This window comes from Mytilus trossulus, chromosome 11 (genome assembly GCF_036588685.1).
Source record: "Mytilus trossulus isolate FHL-02 chromosome 11, PNRI_Mtr1.1.1.hap1, whole genome shotgun sequence".
NCBI lineage: Eukaryota > Metazoa > Mollusca > Bivalvia > Mytilida > Mytilidae > Mytilus > Mytilus trossulus.
The window spans coordinates 60,734,487-60,754,320 of NC_086383.1; the positions used below are offsets into that span (position 1 = coordinate 60,734,487).

Here is a 19,834-nt window from a genome sequence, read left to right on the forward strand (position 1 = left end):
TGTGAAAAAAAAATTGAAGGGGTCAATTTTTTTTTTCATTTCAGATTTCATAAATAAAAAGAAAATTTCTTCAAACATTTTTTTTAAGAGGATTAATATTCAACAGCATAGTGAATTGCTCAAAGGCAATTTTTTTTTAAGTTCATTAGACCACATTCATTCTGTGTTAGAAACCTATGCTGTGGCAACTATTTAATCACAATCCAAATTTAGAGCTGAATCCAGCTTGAATGTTGTGTCCATACTTGCCCCAACCGTTCCGGGTTCAACCTCTGCGGTCATATAAAGCTGCGCCTGCGGAGCATCTGGTTAATTTCTGTATTTTATAAGTATCATAAAAAATTATGCGTTTTTTTATCCAGAAATAACTCAAATTTATCAAATGATCATGAATTGAGAAAAAAACATCATTTTTTGCTGTATATATATATCAAAATTAAAAAAATTGCACTATTTACAGTTTTATAAAATTTGGTCCACGTAATCTCCCTGCAAAATGAACCAAAATATTGTTTTAAAGAAAACGGGTCCATAGACTTGTTTTCAAATTAAATCAGTTTGAATGATAAAAATCAGTCGAAAAATGCATCTTTTCCCGATATGTCATAGTTTGACGTCGCAAAAATAACATTTTACGTTAGCAACGTCATTACCTCCCCTGTAACTGTATCGTATGCCCTTAATATATCTAATCCTTTTTCTGGTTGATAAAGATCTCTATGCAAAGTATTTAACTGTTAGAAATTTGAGTTCTTTCCAGACCTGCAGTAGACAGACCAAAACTCATCTGTCAGTTTGTAGTTGAATATTCCAAAAACAATCAAAGTCTTATACATGTACATGTAGAAGTGCACTTGCTTAAGGTAGTTTCTATTCACCGCAGTAAATTTATTTTTATTTTTATATATATCTAGCACATTCCTTATACAGTCTGTTCAACCAGGGCTAAGCTTTCTCATTCAATTGATTAGGAATATATATCAAATGAAAGAATAAAGCATTAATTGACATAGAAATATCTACATTTAGCTGCAATAAACTCTATATGAATAACACATTTTTAAAATAATTCCAAAAAAATTAGATAAACTAGGGATATACCAAAAAAAAGTGGTTTGAAATTTATGTCAAATATCAATTTTAATTTTTCAGATACAAAAATGTATTTTTTATTTTGTAGATTAGATCAAATGTTTTCCGATGCATTTTCCAGAGATCATCAACTACTGCGAGCAGATCCTAAACATAGCCTTTATTTAGCATGTGCCTTGATGGTACGGGGAAATGTAGAAATCTCAGATGTTAGGAGAAATATTGAAAGGTACCGTAATAGGATAGCAATTAATTATGATACTTTACAAATCAGGCTCAGCGTATCAGTCTAGTACATGTCAGGGCTAATATTCTTAATTCATTTACATGTTCTCATCCTGAATATGCATATAATGTGCCACTTGAGGTTAGGCCTCCATCCATTACATCAATTATGATAACATTTTACCAAAAAACTTCATATGTTGATTTGTTGATGTCTTAATGTACCATTGTTGAGAATTTCATTTTATTTGTTATTACAAAACATTCTGCACTGACAAAAAAAAAGGTTGGAAAAATCATTACCAAAAAAAAGTCTTGATGAATAAATCTTGATTCATGTATCATGGCTTCTATATAATATAGATAGATACTTTTATATTAAAGTACAACTTGGTACATGGACGTGAAATTAAGAAATAATTCATGGGAGCTTGAATATATCATGATCAAATACGGCAATTCTTTTGAATCGATATGATGGTGGGTAGCTCATTCATAAAAATGCATATGATGTGGGAGTATGATTTGAACAGCCCAAACAATATATTCATATTTTACCATGGGTGTGTACTCAAAACGTTTGAAGGACGTCATGTTAGAATACAATATTTTACAATTTTTAAGATGTATATGTATGCCATACGTCCAGAGGCTTATGATGTATTGTCACTTATTTATAATATAATCACAATTTACAATAAAAAGTAGAAATACGAAATTAAAACAGTGTGCACGTTATACATTTGATTTCTAAGAAGCAATTAGGTACATCATGTCACACAGATTTGAGGTATATGATTGAAACAATTTATGTATTTTCAGACTTAAACCAAACTTAAAGTTTATCCACTGGAACCAAGAAGGTTGGAAGACAGGACTGTGTGCAGTGCCACCTGTTGGTCAATCTTATTCTTTACTGACATTAGCTAATAATACATGTATACAACATTCCTTTACAGACCTCAGGGATCGATTCGTTAAATTATATAAACGCAAGGTAAGTATGTTGTTAAAATTGTGTGCAAGCTAGATATACTGTAGATTTAGAAATTATTGCTACGTTTTAATTTTTAGGAACTTTTTTGTGTTAACTAAATTTTTGAATCATAAAATTTCTAACTTATGCTTAATCGTCAATTATTATTCTTTTGTATTACATTTTAGTACACAAACGAGAAAAAAACAAACCAAATTAAATCAACATATGTTACAGGAATTAGCACAACTTAAACCCTCAGTTTTCAAAATTTTGTTTGATTAGTAAACATCTATCTTAAATGTTTGGATAAAGGTAAAGTCAAGCAATGTCTTCATTTTTGTGTGATAAAATAAAAGGATTTGAAAGATTTGAAGAATGTTTCGTTATAGGGACTTTTATAGCTGTCTATAAGTTATGGCTTTTGCTCATAGTTGTAGACCATACTCTCACATATATTTATCCTGCAATTAGCCAACTTTTGTACAAATTATAGGTTCCTCGTTGAAGGCCGTACTTTGACCTATGATGGTTTACTTTTAGAAATTGTGACTTGGAATTTTTCTGTACCAGTTCAGTTTGGTGTCCTCTTAGCTATTCGCGTTTAAGCTATGTCAATTTCTTTGAGAAATTAAAGACTGTGATATAAATTTAATAACTAAAGTTTTTCATCCTGTTTTTAATTAAGCTCATATATACCGACAATTTACTTATTGTATATTTACTTTCATCTGCATCATTTGACCTCTGTTGAATAATTTAGTAGTCATAGTCATTTTCAATCATAATACATCTTGATATCTTATATAAAAGCTTTTATTCTGTCATGGATACTTCTTTATACATTTGTTCTACTTTTTTCCAGGCACATGTCCATCATTATACACATATAGAAGGAATGGAGGTATCAGACTTTAACCAGAGCTATGAATCTCTTAATACTCTGATAGATGAATATCAGGCACTGGAAAAACAAATGCATAATCCACCGCCACCAGAACCAAGACTGCAGATAATGACGTGACAGCGAAATAAATTGTTGATTTTATATTGTGTTATGTGAATCATTGTTAAAGATAAAGTTGGAATTGTCTTTGACCATAGATGTAATAAGAGTTTTGATTTCTTAAAAAAAAAAAAAAAAAAAAAAAAAACATTAGCAGATCACGTCTATAATCCCGAAACAATGAATTAAAAAATAAATCATGAAATATTTTTGCTGTTTCAGAATCTTAAGAAATTTCACAGACCAAAATAGAAATTGCAGTATTGCATTGATTGATAAAAGAGGGACAAAAGATACCAGAGGGACAGTCAAACTCATAAATCGAAAAAAACAACTGACAAAGCCATGGCTAAAAATGAAAAGGACAAACAGACAAACAATGGTACACATGACATGACATAGAAAACTAAAGAATAAACAACACAAACCTTACCAAAAACTAGGGGTGATCTCAGCTGGTGCTCTGGAAGGGTAGCAGATCCCGCTTCACATGTGGCACCTGTTGTGTTGCTTGTAAGATAACAAATGCGGTAAATAGTCTAATTCAGTAGGTCACATTCATGAAAGGGAAGGGGATTGTAGTTACAACGTAAGAAACATATCCGATATTATTTGTGAAATGTTTTTCCATAACGGTCAACTAACTCGTGATGGCGTCCATAAAATTTTCAAAGTGATGATTTCAAGATAACTGTAGACATGAAAATGTTTCGCGACAGCTTTTTAAGTCAAGAATTGTAATCATCATATCAAATCCGTTTTTTATGATTGGGACTTCTTTCCCATCTCAATTTTTGCAATAAAAACTCATTTCGTGAAGGTTGTGGTTAACTCATCACAACAATCCCCGGTATGCATGTGACATCTATTTTGCTGAACTTGTATATATATTTGTTAAGAAGACAGCTAAAGCCCTCCTCCAGTTGCAGTATTTTCTCCCTGTCTTTTAGACCCATTTGTGGCCTTGGGCTAATTTTAGTTCTTTGTTATTATAAAACAGAAGATGACGTATGACTGCCAATAAGACAACTCTTTACAAGAGACCAAATTTCACAGAAAACAACAGCTATAGGTTTTTGTACGTTCAACAAAGAGCAAAGTAGAAACTGCATATAGTTAGCTATAAAAGGCATTGAAAAGACAAATGTGAAACAATTCAAACGATAAAACTAAAAGCCGATTTACAAAAAAATAAATGAATGAAAAACAATTACATGCTTGTAACACAGCAATAAATAACAACCACTGAATTTTCTCTCTTTGACATGCAACTGTTTTCATTCTCAATTCTTTAAGATGCTGAAAGGGTTAATTTTTAAATAAATAAGATGTTGTTAATTTTAAATACAAAAAATGAAAACCAGCAGGGCCCTTTGATATTTATATTTGAGGAATCTAGGTTGTTTCCGCAAATAAAGAACTTCCTTAGCAACAGTGACATACACATATAATGGAAAAGGAAGGAGAGATATGATGTACCAACTCATTACACAAATTATGCCAAAACCAAAGCAAAGAATTGGTTCCTTGGTTGCTGTTCTTCAACTCATAGTCATATTGCGTTCTATACACATCCATATACGTAATAATAGTTAAGGACAATGCAAAATTATAACAATTAAGAGGCTGTCCGAGTAAATACCAGGCAAATCCTATTATATGTGAGGCACAACAGAATTTTTTTCCCACAATTTTGGTTCCAATGCAATGTTTATATCATACAAAGGATATATACGTCAAAGATATTTTTTAATCATCAGTGGATGGCTCAGAAAATTAAAGTTCATTAGCAATGCAACAAAATTCTGTACAAATTAAAGTTATCTCCCCTTTTCAATGAATTTTTAATGCTTTCTATGAATTTGTTTCCTCTTTTTTTGTTGCAGTTAATAAAAAAAATAATTTAACTTTGAGAAAGAATGAATTTGTAATATGAAATAGATGAACAAGTCATGAAAAAAAATATGTCATGTGTCATCCACTTCCTGGTTTTTCCATGGACACCATCTTCAACACTTACTTGTGTTTAGTTATAAAAAAGGGGATGTGATAGACATCATTTGGATTTAAGTCACATTCTATATAATAGTCTACTCAGATGTGTATACTACATACAACATATACATATGCTGCTTGAATGCTAAAAGAAGGACATATAAGAGGTGCACAATTGACCTTCATTGTAAATGAAGGTGAAGATATCTAAGCGATAATTATGTTACTGTTTCGCAGCACTCTTTGAGCTCTTGAAATCATGTATACGTAAAAAAGTCGAAAAAATTTAAGGATCGGAAAAAAGTTACTTTTTCATTACTGTTACAGTAGTGATGTTGGAGGATCGCCTAATGGTTTCCTCAGTGATTTAGTAACAGCCTTCCAAAAGAGGACTTCGCCGAAACCTTTCTGATACATTATAGGGCTCGCGCTATCTAAAAGTGTTCGTAGTCGCCTTGTCATATGTTTAGAATCTATACTTTCTAACATAATAAGCAAGACAACATCTCGTCCATGTTTTCGACGTCTTTCCTGAACCAAGTCAACTTCCCACTGGCACCATTCACTTTTCGCAAATTCATTTGATATAATGATTAAAACTTTCCAAGATCTTTCTAGATATTTGTCAATATTTTCGGTAATGGATTCGCCAACATCGAAATCCCTATGATGAATGCATAACTTGACGCCCTCCTCTCGTTCCATTTTTACAAGAAAAGTTTCGTGAACCCAAGAACGATCTGCGTCACAATACACTATAAATGCGTGATACTCAAAATTGTCGGCCTCCGGTAAAGGGATGTAACCTTTTTTTCTACTAGATTGTACTCGCCACAAATAGATATAGTTTTTAATGTTTGTTTGACATTTTACTCCCACAAAAATAAAAGTCACCATTATTATCCCAAAGGAAGTTATACAAATTGCCATGGTGTATAAGGGATTCCAGGGCGGACATGTCTTTTTTGATTCTACAAATTGCATTACAAACCGTCCAACAAATTTTGAAGGTTGATGACATCTATATGCAAATGGGTATTGAAAAAATTTAGTGTGCTTTTTAACATATCGCTGAACCATAAAAGGTTACAATCACACGTATACGGATTATTACTCAAATCTATCCCATCTACTGAACGTAATATATTAGGCGGAAAAGAAGATTCATTCACAGTGTCAATCTGATTATTTGATAGAATAAGTCTTTTAAGGGATGTCATGTTTTGAAAAATGTCAGCACCGTTATTCCAGGCTGTGATTTTGTTTGCATCTAAACTAAGTACCCTTAACGACTTAAATTTGGAAAATACATATCTTGGAAGAATTGTAATTCTAGTTGATGCCAGTATCAACTTCTTTAATCTAACTAAAGGTGAAAACATGCTGTATACAATCATCTCATCTTTTGGAAAGTAATTATGAGATAAACTGAGAAATTCGAGATTCGGCGTTGATGCAAATATTGTTTGTGGGTTGAAACCGGATCCATCAAAATGAAAGTAAGTTTGTTCCATTATAAGCGATATTAAAGATGTAGAATTAAAGGCAAAGCTTTCAATTCTTTTTAGATTTCCAATATTAGATAGCTTCACGATATTCAACATTTTCATCGAGGCGAAAATGTTGTCTCTTATTTTTCCAATATGGATGCCATCTAAGTTCAGAACTTCAATTCTTGGAAGGCATAACAGTGAATGTTTACCTATATCGCCGATATTGTTGGAATTGAGTTCTAAATTTCGTAAATCTGGTAGAAAACTTGTTCCTCTGTGGCGATCTTTACACCAATTGGGAATAAGATGGAGCGAATTATTGTTTAGATATAAATCCATGACTGTTTTTGGTATGCCAGTTGTAGCAAAGTATGATATTGAATTTCCGGGTAAGTAAAGTTTTTTAAGTTTTTTCAAAGGAGAAAAGATTGAGCAGTTCATATTATAAAATCTATTTCCTTCCAACCATAGTGTTCGCAGAGAGTTATTTGTGAAACTGATGAACATATCTCGAGGGAGCGATGTCCACTGATTAAAGCGAAAATGAAGAAATTTGAGATGTGTTTTTGGCATGTTGTCAATGGCAATTTTAAGAATATTGACATCGAGTCTTCTTTCGTACCAAATGAACAAACTGCTTAGGTACACCAATCCGTCAAATGCCTTAGGATGTATATACGAAATAATATTATCTTCAAACTCTTATTTTTTTATAACATGGTCTGTAAGATTGACCAATCCATTTTCCCCGATGTGAGTTAGATTGGTCCCGTTCATTACAACCACAGTCGTACCGCTCGGCATTGTGGGAATATAATTTAAATCTCGACCGGAACAAATAACGATAGGTTTTCTTAAACACTGACAATGATTGGCGCAATATGTAGTCTCTGTCCTGTATTCAAGTACCAAATAGAATTTAAGCCACAACCAGATAGTAATGCCTTTTGGTCTCATTCTTGAGCTGAATCTGAAAGATATAGCAATCTTTTAGATACACATTTACACTGAGAGACAAAATATACATAAACACTTACTAGTATAAGTAAACTGACAACGTCATGCTTTGCAATTTGATAGACGCCCATGCAGATATTACAGTTCAATGAGAGAATTAAAAGAGTGACTCATTTTATCATTTTTATTTCTTCACCTTATCTACATATTTATAACGATTCCCTTCATAAAACTGTAGACCGTAAATTGAAAGAGATCTTGAAAGAAATATATTAACAAAAAAACCTTTAGTATCCTTAAGTTGCAATCTTGAAATTATGTGACTTATAACTACTGATAAATGAATCGGAAATAATGGATTTTTTTAATTGTAAATTTCAGCTATTAAATGTATTAGATCACCAGTTTACCAATATTAAAATCTCATAACTAAAATGATTAAGTAGAAACTAGTATATAAGTGTATAATTTTTCACAAAGTTTTATGTTAAATTCGATATAAAAAAAAACAAGGACTTGTCCAAAAGAAATATCACAACTAACATATTTTTACAATTCAACATATGTCATATCTAATATCTGAAATGGAGGGGGTACATGAGGCCATGTCTAACATGCTTAATGTCAAACATGTTATACTGAGCACCATTCTATATGTTTCTGTCCCAAGTGTGAAGCCTTTAATAGAGGGATTGTCATTTATTGCTATTTCTCATATTTATTTTTCGTTGAAAGTTTTTGTAGTTAGTTTTGTCTTGTATCGTTACATCACTGGCCAGAGTATGTGCGAGCGTTGGCGGCTTCAAATATGTTTTACCAGTCACATTGTGCATCTCCCAAGTCAGGAGGCCGTAGTGCATACCTGTCATATTTGTTTTTCATATTTATTTTTGTTATAAATTATGTAGTTAGTTTTCTCAATTAAAAACAATTAATATTACAACAATATTGAACTCCGAGGAAAAATCAAAACGGAAAGTGTCTAATCAAATAGTACAATTAAAAGCTCAAACACATCAATAGAATGAATCACAACTCTTATATTCCTGAATTAATACAGACATTTCTTGTGTATAAAGTGGTAGATTGAACCTGGTATTATAACTAGTTGAACCTCTCAATAGTTTTTTAGTTTTTATATTGAGTCCTTTTAAGACCGAAGTCAGTGTGGGGTTTATTTAATGCATTCATCCACTTCATTGAACTTTGGTGAATAGTTGTTTTTCGTAATAATGCCACATTTCCTTATCTATATTTATTAAAAAAGTTATACACGCATACGTAATTCATAATATTTGGATGTACGTAATGTTTTAATACGTACTATTGACTGCATGCCTCATGATGCTTTTGCTGTACTAACTAAAACACAATAAGTATGTTACTGAACTGTCATCAACACTTTATTTCTTTCTAACAAAAATAAAAATTATACTCCCGCTTCAAATATTATTGTTTTCAGTTCATCCAGTATGAATCGCACATGATATTATACATTGAAAACAATTTCAAGTATCACATTGGTGATAACATCGGTAATTGCTTCCTTACGGTTTTAAGATATTTATTTTGTAGACCAAAGTCGAATTGTTGGTAAATGTAGAATGAAAGATAACAGTATCCTTTTTGTCAAAGTTTAGAATAACGTACATGTTTTTAATATCTATATCGTACTCCAAATCATCCGAGGACTAAAACATTTTTATTGTTAATTGCTTATGGACTTTCCGTTTATAATTTTCATCGCAGTTTTGTATTTTTGTCATTGTACTTTTTATTCGACTGTCATACACTTGAGAGGTTCAGCTAACAAAAATGTATGTACCAAGTTCTGAATATGACAGTTGTTATCTATTTTTACGTTTGATGTGTTTGAGCTTTTGATTTACCCATTTGATAACAAACATTCGTTTTGAATTTTCCTCGGGGTTAGATGTTTTTGTTATTTTACCTTGTCTTTAACAAATTATGTAGAGATGTTTTTAAAATTATATTTATTTAAATCATACCAAGACATAAGAAACAAGACATACATTGTATACTGTGTACGGACAGGGAAGGTGCTAACACCATTGTGAAGTAGTGATTGGTGTTGCATCATCCAATAAAAACACATACATATTAATAGTTATAGAACACTTCAATAAACAAGGGCCGACGTACAATTATATTTTAAAATCACCAAGCGTTTTAATCCACATCAAATGTCCATAAACCGCTAAAGTAATTTTGTTCAATGTCCAATCTGAACGTTTATATATGGAAGAAACTGTTAAACATGTCTAGCAAATGCAGGTTCTTGTCTCATTGAAATTCTCCTATATCTGTATTCTGTTTTGATTTTTTTCCTTTTCAAAACTGTTGTTCTAATTCCCTTGTGTAATGAACAGTCTAAGTAAGTCAGGCGTTCCATTTATCAAATGCTGAATAATATATGTCATGCATGAATAATATTATTGATTCAAAAAGGTATTTTGTAGCAGCTAAAACAAAGATGAAATGCCAAGTTTGTGGCTACTCTATTTAACTGTCTATCACTCAAAGCAAACATTTTCGAATAGATAAATGGCTTGCATGATCATGAATTGTTTCGTCGTCAAAAATGTGTTTAATCTTTATCAGTTTCAACCCAATTATTGTTTTCGTTAGCTCCTATTAACCGTCAATTCCACAGTTGACATGTCGTACCTAAGGAATAAGCTGTCATGTTGTCTTGCTGAAATCAGTGACTATGCGAATAACAACAATTGGAAGTTTTTAACGACCTTTTCTGGCTATACAGCCTTGCACGGTCGGTTATATGCGATTAATGCTATATATCAGAGTAAAAAACAGCACATGATTTAAACCTAATTTTAATGCGATACTATTTAAATCTGAATTGCGTTCGTTTATAATTTATCAGACTATTAGAATTCTTCAAAGGACACTCACACATTTTATTAAATTGAAATCTAATGTATGTTGTGTTCTATTTGTATACACGTCTTGATCCATGCTATGGTTCTTAAAATACAAAAAAAAATGCAATACAAATAATTGCCCTTTTATGTATAAATGACAAATGAGTTACGTGATCCTGGGTATTAAAGTATTCAAAGATCGATAACTACTATTAAAATACCCTGGTTAAAGTTAATCGGTGCACATGGGTTATTCTTCATTGTTGTGTAATAAATTTCAAGACGCATGCTAGTTTTATAAACAGGTAAAACAATCTTTGAAACCAAGGATTGTCGATATTATTATAGCTGCTTCCATTTTTAAATTCAAATGTAAACCACCCTTCATCTAAAAATGAAAATCCGAAAAACTGCGTTGATGTAGTATATTATGTTACAGAAACTTGTTTTAAAGTTAATAAAAAGTAAAAACACAAAAATACCGCACTCCGAGGAAAATTCAAAAAGGAAAATCCAAAATCAAAAGGCAAAATCAAAAGTCCAAACACATCAAACGAATGGATAACAACTGTCATATTCCTGACTTGGTACAGGCATTTTCTAATGTAGAAAATGGTGGATAAAATAAAAAAATTTGTGAGTGTGATGTGAGTGTATATCCATTCATTTGATGTGTTTGGACTTTTGATTTTGTCTTTTGATTTTACTATAATACCATAATATACTACATCAACGCAGTTATTCGGATTTTCATTTTTAGATGAAGGGTGGTTTACATTTGAATTTAAAATAATAAAATATTCAAATGCAAATGATTTAGATACAGACGTGAAATAAAGCAATCATAAACTTCATTTGGGTTATTTTAGTTATTTTTTCATCTACATTTCAATTTTATGACTTTTGTTCTTATTGTGTGTAAAATGTGTCAGAATTAGAAGAATTGTTTTGACGACTTAGTTGTTTTCCAAATCGATATGTCAATTTACAGAAAATTAAGATATTAATATCATATTATATGTCATGTCCTATATTCAAGTATCAAATAAAATTTGAGCCATAACCCGAGAACAGTGTCTTTAGGTCTCATTCTTCAGCTGATTTTGAATCTAAGATATAACAACATATTAGATACACCTATATACGCCTTTGCAGTTCGATTGATGCCAAGATGACAATATTCAATCATATAGAAAAGGGGACACATTTTAAAGAGAAATGAATTGTTAGTTCAAAGTGAGTGATGCAAACATAAAAAAAAGATATGTTTATACAAGAGTTTTCGCCATTGGTTATTTTTTTTTATTAAATAGTTAAGGTTTGTTTATAAAAACAAGAACAACAAGAGCATTTAAGCCCTACACATTGAATTTAAAAACAAATGAAAGCGGAATAGATTCAGAAACTAAAGTATTTGGAGTACTTTAATTGTTCATACACCCTAAAGAAACACCCAAATGGATATTTGCCATCTATTTATTGTAACGGATGATGTAAGATAACCAATCAAAACATTTTAGAACAGTTTTTTTAGATCTTTGTAGCCAACCAAGATTAATTTCTGATATTGCAAATTAAGTAATTAAATAGGTTGGTTTTAATTGATAACCACAACTTGAAAAAAAACAAGCACAGCAAAGTTTTTACTACTCACAAATAATAATAGGACAAACAAATTTTATATATATGGGTTCATACAAAGGTCGACTTGTCTGTCATATAGGGGTCGTAAAATCGTTGATCAACGTAAAGTGTGAGTATCTCACATACTGTGAGCAATATGTCAATTTTATTCCATGTATGAAATCATTGTGTACATTTCCGACTGACAGTTTTCCTTTGACTTTGACCTAATGTAAATGATTTACTAGTAAATGTCAAATTTGCTGTAATTTTAGCCTATTTATCAAAGACTGCATATACAAGGAATACGTAGACTATATGTGGTGTATGGAGTGATAGTTACATGTGCATGTCTGTTTGGCAGAGATTATATTATCGTGACCTCATTGTCATGGTTAATTGGTTAATGCTTTTTCAAGGTTTTATCCTTTTGTAGGATATTTTGAACTATATATAAGTAATATGTCAGCTTTTTCGTTGTTGTATGAAATGATTAAATGTTGTTAATGTCTGTCTGCCAGTGTTCTTCTTACCTTGACTATTTTTATTGTTCATTTATCTGTTAACTCTCCATGGTAATGTTTGTTTCTCAGATACTATTGACAGATAAAATGGATTTTGGGTGTAGAGGTCTGGTTAACTTTTGCAATCATTTAGCATCCAACGTTCGTCAGTTCGTCTTTTAAAAAAGAAAATTACTACCCTTAAACACGGCGTCAAATGTTACCTGCTGCACCTTCCTATATTTAGTTTAAAACTTGTACTCATGGATTTCACGCATTATCAAAAATTGTTGCAGAAGATAAAACTGGTATTTTGGTAAGTTACAGTTTTGAGGGTTAAATCACAAAAAAGCACACACCAAAAACCAAAGGCAATAAGGCCAGATGCAACACGGATAAACATTACATAATGGTTACAGTCTATCTCCATTAGAATTTTCAGAAAACAAATATTTGGAGTTTTGTCTTTGACAAATAAGTGTAACTATCTTTATATATCATTATATTGAGCACGTTTTTCATTGGAATTATGTGTTGATATAGCGGAATTCTGTCGTACATTCATCAGCCCGATGTCCTTGATAAGTTGTCAAAAAAAAGAGAAAATATTATAGGTTGTTTGTGGGCAGCTGACATTGAAAGATAGCCAACCGTACCAGTTTAAGTTAACTTGTAAAATACGCGATAAGAGAACATAGTTATGTGAAACTAACCTTTACGCTACAAGTTGTTATCAAACGGTATAATGCAAATAATAGTGCGTGATAAAAGAAACATTCGGTCAAAATTTAGATAGTAAATGTAGTATACAAAATGTACATTACTGATGTAAGATTGCCAATCAGTTCAAAATGACAGCATAAATTTCAACTGCAAGGTTTAATCAAGGTAAACACACAAAGTAAAAGACTAATTTATGACACAAAAATGTGTTTGAGTTTAAGTAGTATACAATGCATTAAGAAGATAATAAAAATAATATAAATCAACTCGAGAAATATAAATAGAAGTTTCCTTGTTTTTTATTCACCTCTGTTTTACACGAATTTGGTTTAGTTAATACACAGTCATATAAAAAATATACTAATAATGTTATTGTTCCCCAGCTTCACTGCATACCAATTCAATTGTTAACCATTGACAGTGATATTGTTTGCCTTAAATTATTGGAGAATACAGGCTTTTTCCCCTGGAGAAAAATCCCAATTTGAAAAAAAGATGGCTTAAAATTATTCCCAAACAGACAACTCTTTTCCCAAACAATGCAGTTTCAGTTGTTATTGTGAATGAATACAAACTGAAAAGCACTCATTTATACAATTGTCATGCCTAAAATGACTATAAGTGCAGATTTGATGGTCTATTTATGTATCTTCACTGACAATAAGGGGTCTTCTTACAAATGAGGGTTTATTTCTTGAAAGGGGGTCTGCAAATTGAAGTTCCAATCATATTCATGGTTTATTATAAGTTTCCCAATTCGATAAAAATGACGCATATTTTCCCAATAAAAAAGGGTAAATGTAGTTTTGAAAAAAGCCAACAATATCACTGATTGATATGCAAGACTTTGATAATATTCTCTGTACCTTTTTAGCATGTGTTTGTCTAGGATACAACTAAAAGTAATTATATAAACATGATATATACTTGAGAAAATGTTAATATGAATATGCATTAATATTATCTCCATTTCATTACAAAAGTTCAAAGTATACTATCACACATATATGTATATCTTTTAATTGTTGCGCATAAGTATTCAGCAAACAGATTAGTCATATATTGTTACATTCAACTCTTCTCTGCAAGTTTCAAACAGGAAAATTATCTAAATTCGGTAAGTTTGTTATTATGTTAAAAAAAAATGGTCACGTAAGCTTAAGACTCTCAGAGTATCTTGCATTATAAAGAAAATATTTCTCTTCAGTTTTATTTCTTGATCATGACAAGCAAATATATATCATGATTACGTCAATTACGTGAAACTAGGGCAAAAAAAGTAAATTATACGTTCACCTAATTAATCTCTCTGATGATAAATCGTTTGCCCATGTTTTGTAAAACTCCACAAAAGTTCGACTTGGAAGAAGCTACAGACTAAACGAAAAAGTGAAAGCAAAAGATGCTAATAAACAAAAGAATCTTAAGGCTCACTAGTCAAAAAACTCTTCGAACAAAATTTACTCAAAGAACGCTCAAGGTATAGAAATAATGATGGTAGAGTGCACGTGATTAGCATGTACATCGTAGTTCATTTTAACTGTATTGTGCACACATAAATATATATTACACTCTTGGTTGTCAGTTTAGTTTCAATTTATAAATTTAAATGTCCCTTTGGTATATTTTGTGAATCCTTGTCTTCATTGATATACAATATAGCAAAACAGGATAATCCAACAAATACGTCCACACGTTTCATATTGTAAGTTGTTGCATTTTTATAAGTTATGTCCCTAAACAGAAGACGCCTTCAATAGACTAAAAGCTGATGGCAAGACACTGTAAACAACACAAATGGTCAGCAAAGACAAATCTACTTATGTAATGGACGATTCATATTTGTGTAACATTGACAGCTTAGCAATTAACACTTTATGCGATTTTTTTTTAAATGGGAGACTTGAGGTTGTACGTTCGACAGCTTTTTATTTCCGTCGTTTCATGTTCAACAGAATTATCGACAAATTATAAATCCCCATCATTTGATGTATAATGTTCTGTTATAAACATGTTGGTTTATAAAGAACAGCGGGGAGAATTTAAAAAGGGGCCATAAACACAGACAAAATCAAAAGTTTATCAATTTGATTTGTATATGATTCTTATAGGAAAATAGTAGATTTGGTTGCTTATTTGACGTTTTTTTTTATATTATGATAACGGTTCAGTATCTTAACGTAAGTTGGGTATAAATAAACTCATCATAGATACCAGGACTAAATCTACATATGTAATCTAAAGATGAGTAGCTTTGTGTCTGTAAACAATCCGAGGTCCACAGTCCCGGCATTGTGGCAAATAGTCTTAAAACCTTCATGATTTAATAGACATATGGACTAAGTTGAAACATAGTTGATAAATAATGAAACATATAGTTACATATATTGTTAGTATCATTATCATTATTTGCACAATAGCAGGATATAATTTTTTATCTATATTAACCTTTATTTAGCTATTTTATGTAGCCGGATTAAATAGGCTTTACACATTGACATTAAAAGAAATAAAACTCCATATTAAAGTTCAGGATAATACTTCCTTCCTCCAATAACATTTTTTGAGCAAATAATTGGTTTGTCAATTGTGTACTTGATAAACAAGTCAGTCGAGGCAGAGACGACTTGAAATTAACTGAAGAGAAGTTCTGTAAAATTCCAAGTATACATTACTCTTAAACAAAATCTATGATGACAAGAACATTAATGAGTAGACAGTTGTTTACAATCAGATAATAACATGCATGTTATGCATTCTCTTATTTTTTTCCAGGCCGTTGTACGATATGAAGTATGTACTGCAATTGTTGTTTCTGGTTCACTGTCCTTTATTACAAGGTAAACACATGATATCTGTAGGCATATGCATATTAAATAATGTCAGTAAAACGAAAAACTGCTAATGGTTAGGAATGTGAAAATTAATTCTTAGATTTACAATTCCTGATCCTTAATAAACATATAAATTTATTATGTTATGGTTTACTACATTTTAATAGCCATTTACGAAAGAGGAGGTAAACTGATGAACAGCGGGCCGTTCATCCGTCCCAAGAATCAGCATCAAGATACATTACATATGTAGGATTAAGCTTTATTTCTCAATGCAGTCCCGCGTGATGTGTCTTCCTTTTCTTTCTCAATCAACATTCAGTTGAAGATTTCTTATTTCTTCCTACACAGTTATATGTTCGATGTTTATATACATTTATGTTCGGGTTTTCTAAGAAAACTTCCTAAAACAGTTTCACGTGAGATTGCCTTACATAATGACACTTTGTCATATCTTTCCCCATTTCTTTGGAAATACATATTGTTTGTGTTCTGATTATTATTATTTTCTTCTTCTACGAAACTCTTTTCTTCGGGTCTACATATGTCGCTTAGATTTTTGGCATATGAACAGTTATTGCGCCTTTGAAAATCACCCTGTTTAACCAAAAACTTTTAATTGTTAGATTTATCTCCCCAACACTGTTTTTCTTGTGTGGGCATCTCCTTCGCAGCCGTAAAAGAAATCGACACATTTATTTTTTCCAAATTGCTCGTTTAATCCTAAGATGTTTCTGTCCATCTTATTTGAAGCGATACAAGGATTCCATATGATAGTTATATCCACTTTTTATATTTGACATATTAAGTGATGTTAGAATGTAACTCAATAACCATTAGACATAGAGAACTCGGATATCTTGAGTTGACGTCCTTGAATCACCAAAAATGAAAAGGTCAAAGTCAAGGTCTATTTCCTTAACTTTGACTTTGATTATGTGTGTAATTTTTCTTTTACTATAACACCTAGATACAAATAAAGACAACAGTAGTACACCGCTGTTCAAAAATCATTAATCGTTTCAGAGAAAAATAATTTCGAGTTATAAACCAAAATCGAGGGAATACATCAACTGTAAGATAATAAGTACGGAACCACAACCTACATGTTTGTTTTATATATTTTATACACAATTTAAAGTAAATAGAATATACAAAAGTCATATAACCTTTTTTTTAACCATACTGAAGTTGCTTAAGTTTTTCGTTCATTTGTCTTGTGATGTAACCGTAAATTTTGATATCTTAAATTTATTTTTCAATGTGATATAATTTGCACCTTATAACTCATCAACTATCTGTTTCCCGATCGAATAGTTTACACGAACCAAACAAAATACTGTAGAGGATCTCAGGTGATTTGGGTAAGCAGATGCTGTTCAACTTTTGATATCCGTTTGAATATTCTATGTGTTCGTTCCTCTAAGGTAAGGCATTTTCTTGAATAATAAAACAGAAAGGATGGAATGAATCCTGAATCAAAGTATCTCTATATATACAAAACATTTAACCATTTAACCAATAGACATTTTTCGAAGAACACAGCACGTGATGCATGCTTTCCCCCTTTGTCCATTGGTTGCGAGCAGTAAGTCTGTCATAATGCCTTAAATAGTGCCAGTGTTTATATCTTCATTGTATTACGCAAAATATTTTATATTTTGAAAATAGAAATACACTTATCAAGTTTTAGGTGTTTTGGAATGGACAGTTATTGAAAAGGTTACTGATTATGGACAAAACGTAACATTATTTTGCAATGTGTCAAACTGCTGTCCACAATATGCAGGGTGGGATAGGTGGACTCCAGAACAACGCACATTGTTTATAGATGTCAAAACAGGAAGGCCCAATAAAAAATATGACGGAAAGGTTGTCAAAGGTGGATATACATTAATCATACAAAATCTTACTAAAAATGATTTAAATGTTTCGTATTCCTGTTTGTATGGGGCAACATTTGGAGAAAGAAAATTCCTACTGGAAGAGGATGCTTTTACATGTATGTATAATCAGTTGATATAGACAAGTCTGACAGATAAGATTTCCTAAATATGAACAAAGTCAAAAAGATAGCCACAAGGACAAATCTGTTTTATTACATACTAGTATACAAAACATTGTATAAAAGAAAAGCGAAAGATATTTCATAGTTATAAATTTAAAAGTAACGTTCTATATCATTATTTTATAAAACAATATCAACTTATGAATCAACCTATACCGTATAGTCAGCTATAAAAGGCCGCGCAATGACAAAATATCAATTTTTTCAAACGAAAAAATCAACGGCGTGATTCATGAAAAAGCATTAAGTTATAAAGTCTAAGAAAATAAATGAAATATAACTGTTAATGAAAAAACTATATTTTGCTTTTTTCATTAAAACACATAAGTATCGATGAGTAATAGGCTCCTGGAGGGAATGTGCATGTTTGTGAGCGCTTAATCTTTGATTGCAGGGGTTCAAGAGGTCTGACAACATTTAATTTGAGCATGTTGTTTGTGTGAGTGTCTCGTATTATCATTCAATTATATTATTACTTGATTATTTTATTGCAGACATAAGTTCAACACAACCCAATGTTCTTCCTGATAAAAGAAATTTTTCTGAAGGTGAAATGTAAGTGAGAAGTAATTTTGTATTATTTATTGTTTTTACTTATTTCTTAAAAATATTATATACATAAATGTAAAAGAAATCCTATAGGTGGAGCTATGTTACTAACAGTATCAGACCAATATGGATAGATTAATCTTTGTATTTTAAACTTTTGTTATTCACAACACTGTTTGTGTTTTGGAGGTTTTTTTTACATGTCCTTGTTATATAGTCTTTGACCCACAAGTTTGAAGAATTCTGTGATATCTCTAACTCTCCATTTCTAACCGCGCTAAAGTACGTCCATTATTCATAGTTCATTATTCAAAATTCAATTGTGAATAATGAAATAGTTCACTTTTCACTATTCAATATTAAAAAAATGAAAAATTAATAATAAAACAGTTTATTCAACTTGAAGCAGTCAATAGTGAAATAAAAATTAAAAAAATTGACTGTGGCACTACATGTATATATCCCGTATTTCTAAATTCGTTATTTTTGTGTAATCTAACAAATAGTCAAATTAATATAGAACAATAGTATAAAAAACTCTTTAGATTTATAATTTTATTTATTTATTTAGTTTCAGAGGATAAACTAGTTGGTATTCCCAATTTTTGAAATTAATTAAGAAATAGCCCATTTTGAATAATGAAATGGATATTTTGAATAATGAAATGGACTGTTGCAACCCTATAGCCCCTTATTTTAGATATACCTTATATATCATTCGAAAGCTTATTAAGAGAGGAACAAACGATATCTAGTCGATATGTTCCGCAACGCATATTAAAGGAGTAACGAAGGACCTAAATATCGAAATAAGCTTTAACATTAAGAAATAGCTGCTTTTTTATAATGGAATGGACTGCTGCAAGCCATCAGCCCTCAAACAAGGC

The 19,834-nt window shown here is 31.1% G+C and overlaps 2 protein-coding genes across 2 annotated transcripts in view; one reads left to right on the plus strand and one right to left on the minus strand.

The window, feature by feature from the left end:
* Positions 1 to 3,341, plus strand: part of LOC134691371 (tubulin epsilon chain-like) — a 29,090-nt gene extending 25,749 nt beyond the window's left edge. The window contains exons 10-12 of the mRNA XM_063551877.1: positions 1,181 to 1,321; positions 2,140 to 2,314; positions 3,159 to 3,341. Of these exons, the coding sequence (XP_063407947.1) occupies positions 1,181 to 1,321; positions 2,140 to 2,314; positions 3,159 to 3,317 (475 nt within the window). The 3' untranslated portion in view covers positions 3,318 to 3,341. The remainder of the gene's footprint in view (positions 1 to 1,180; positions 1,322 to 2,139; positions 2,315 to 3,158) is intronic.
* A 2,274-nt stretch (positions 3,342 to 5,615) lies between these two features.
* On the minus strand, positions 5,616 to 7,751 carry LOC134690215 (toll-like receptor 4). Its single transcript, XM_063550191.1, has 3 exons — positions 7,505 to 7,751; positions 6,409 to 6,586; positions 5,616 to 6,265 (listed from the first exon to the last, which is right to left on the minus strand). Exons 1-3 carry the CDS (start codon positions 7,742 to 7,744, stop codon positions 5,616 to 5,618), a joined length of 1,068 nt encoding a protein of 355 aa, XP_063406261.1. The 5' UTR covers positions 7,745 to 7,751.
* Positions 7,752 to 19,834: the final 12,083 nt, after the last annotated feature.

Bases quoted from the DNA above. Each gene is read 5' to 3' on its own strand.
- LOC134690215 (XM_063550191.1), bottom strand. From the start codon at position 7,744: ATGAGACCAAAAGGCATTACTATCTGGTTGTGGCTTAAATTCTATTTG. The intron at 6,587-7,504 runs GTTATAAAAAAA...TCCAAATTTAAG, and splicing joins TGGTCAATCTTACAGACCAT to TCGTTAAGGGTACTTAGTTT. The intron at 6,266-6,408 runs GTAATAATCCGT...TGCAATTTGTAG, and splicing joins AGTAGATGGGATAGATTTGA to AATCAAAAAAGACATGTCCG.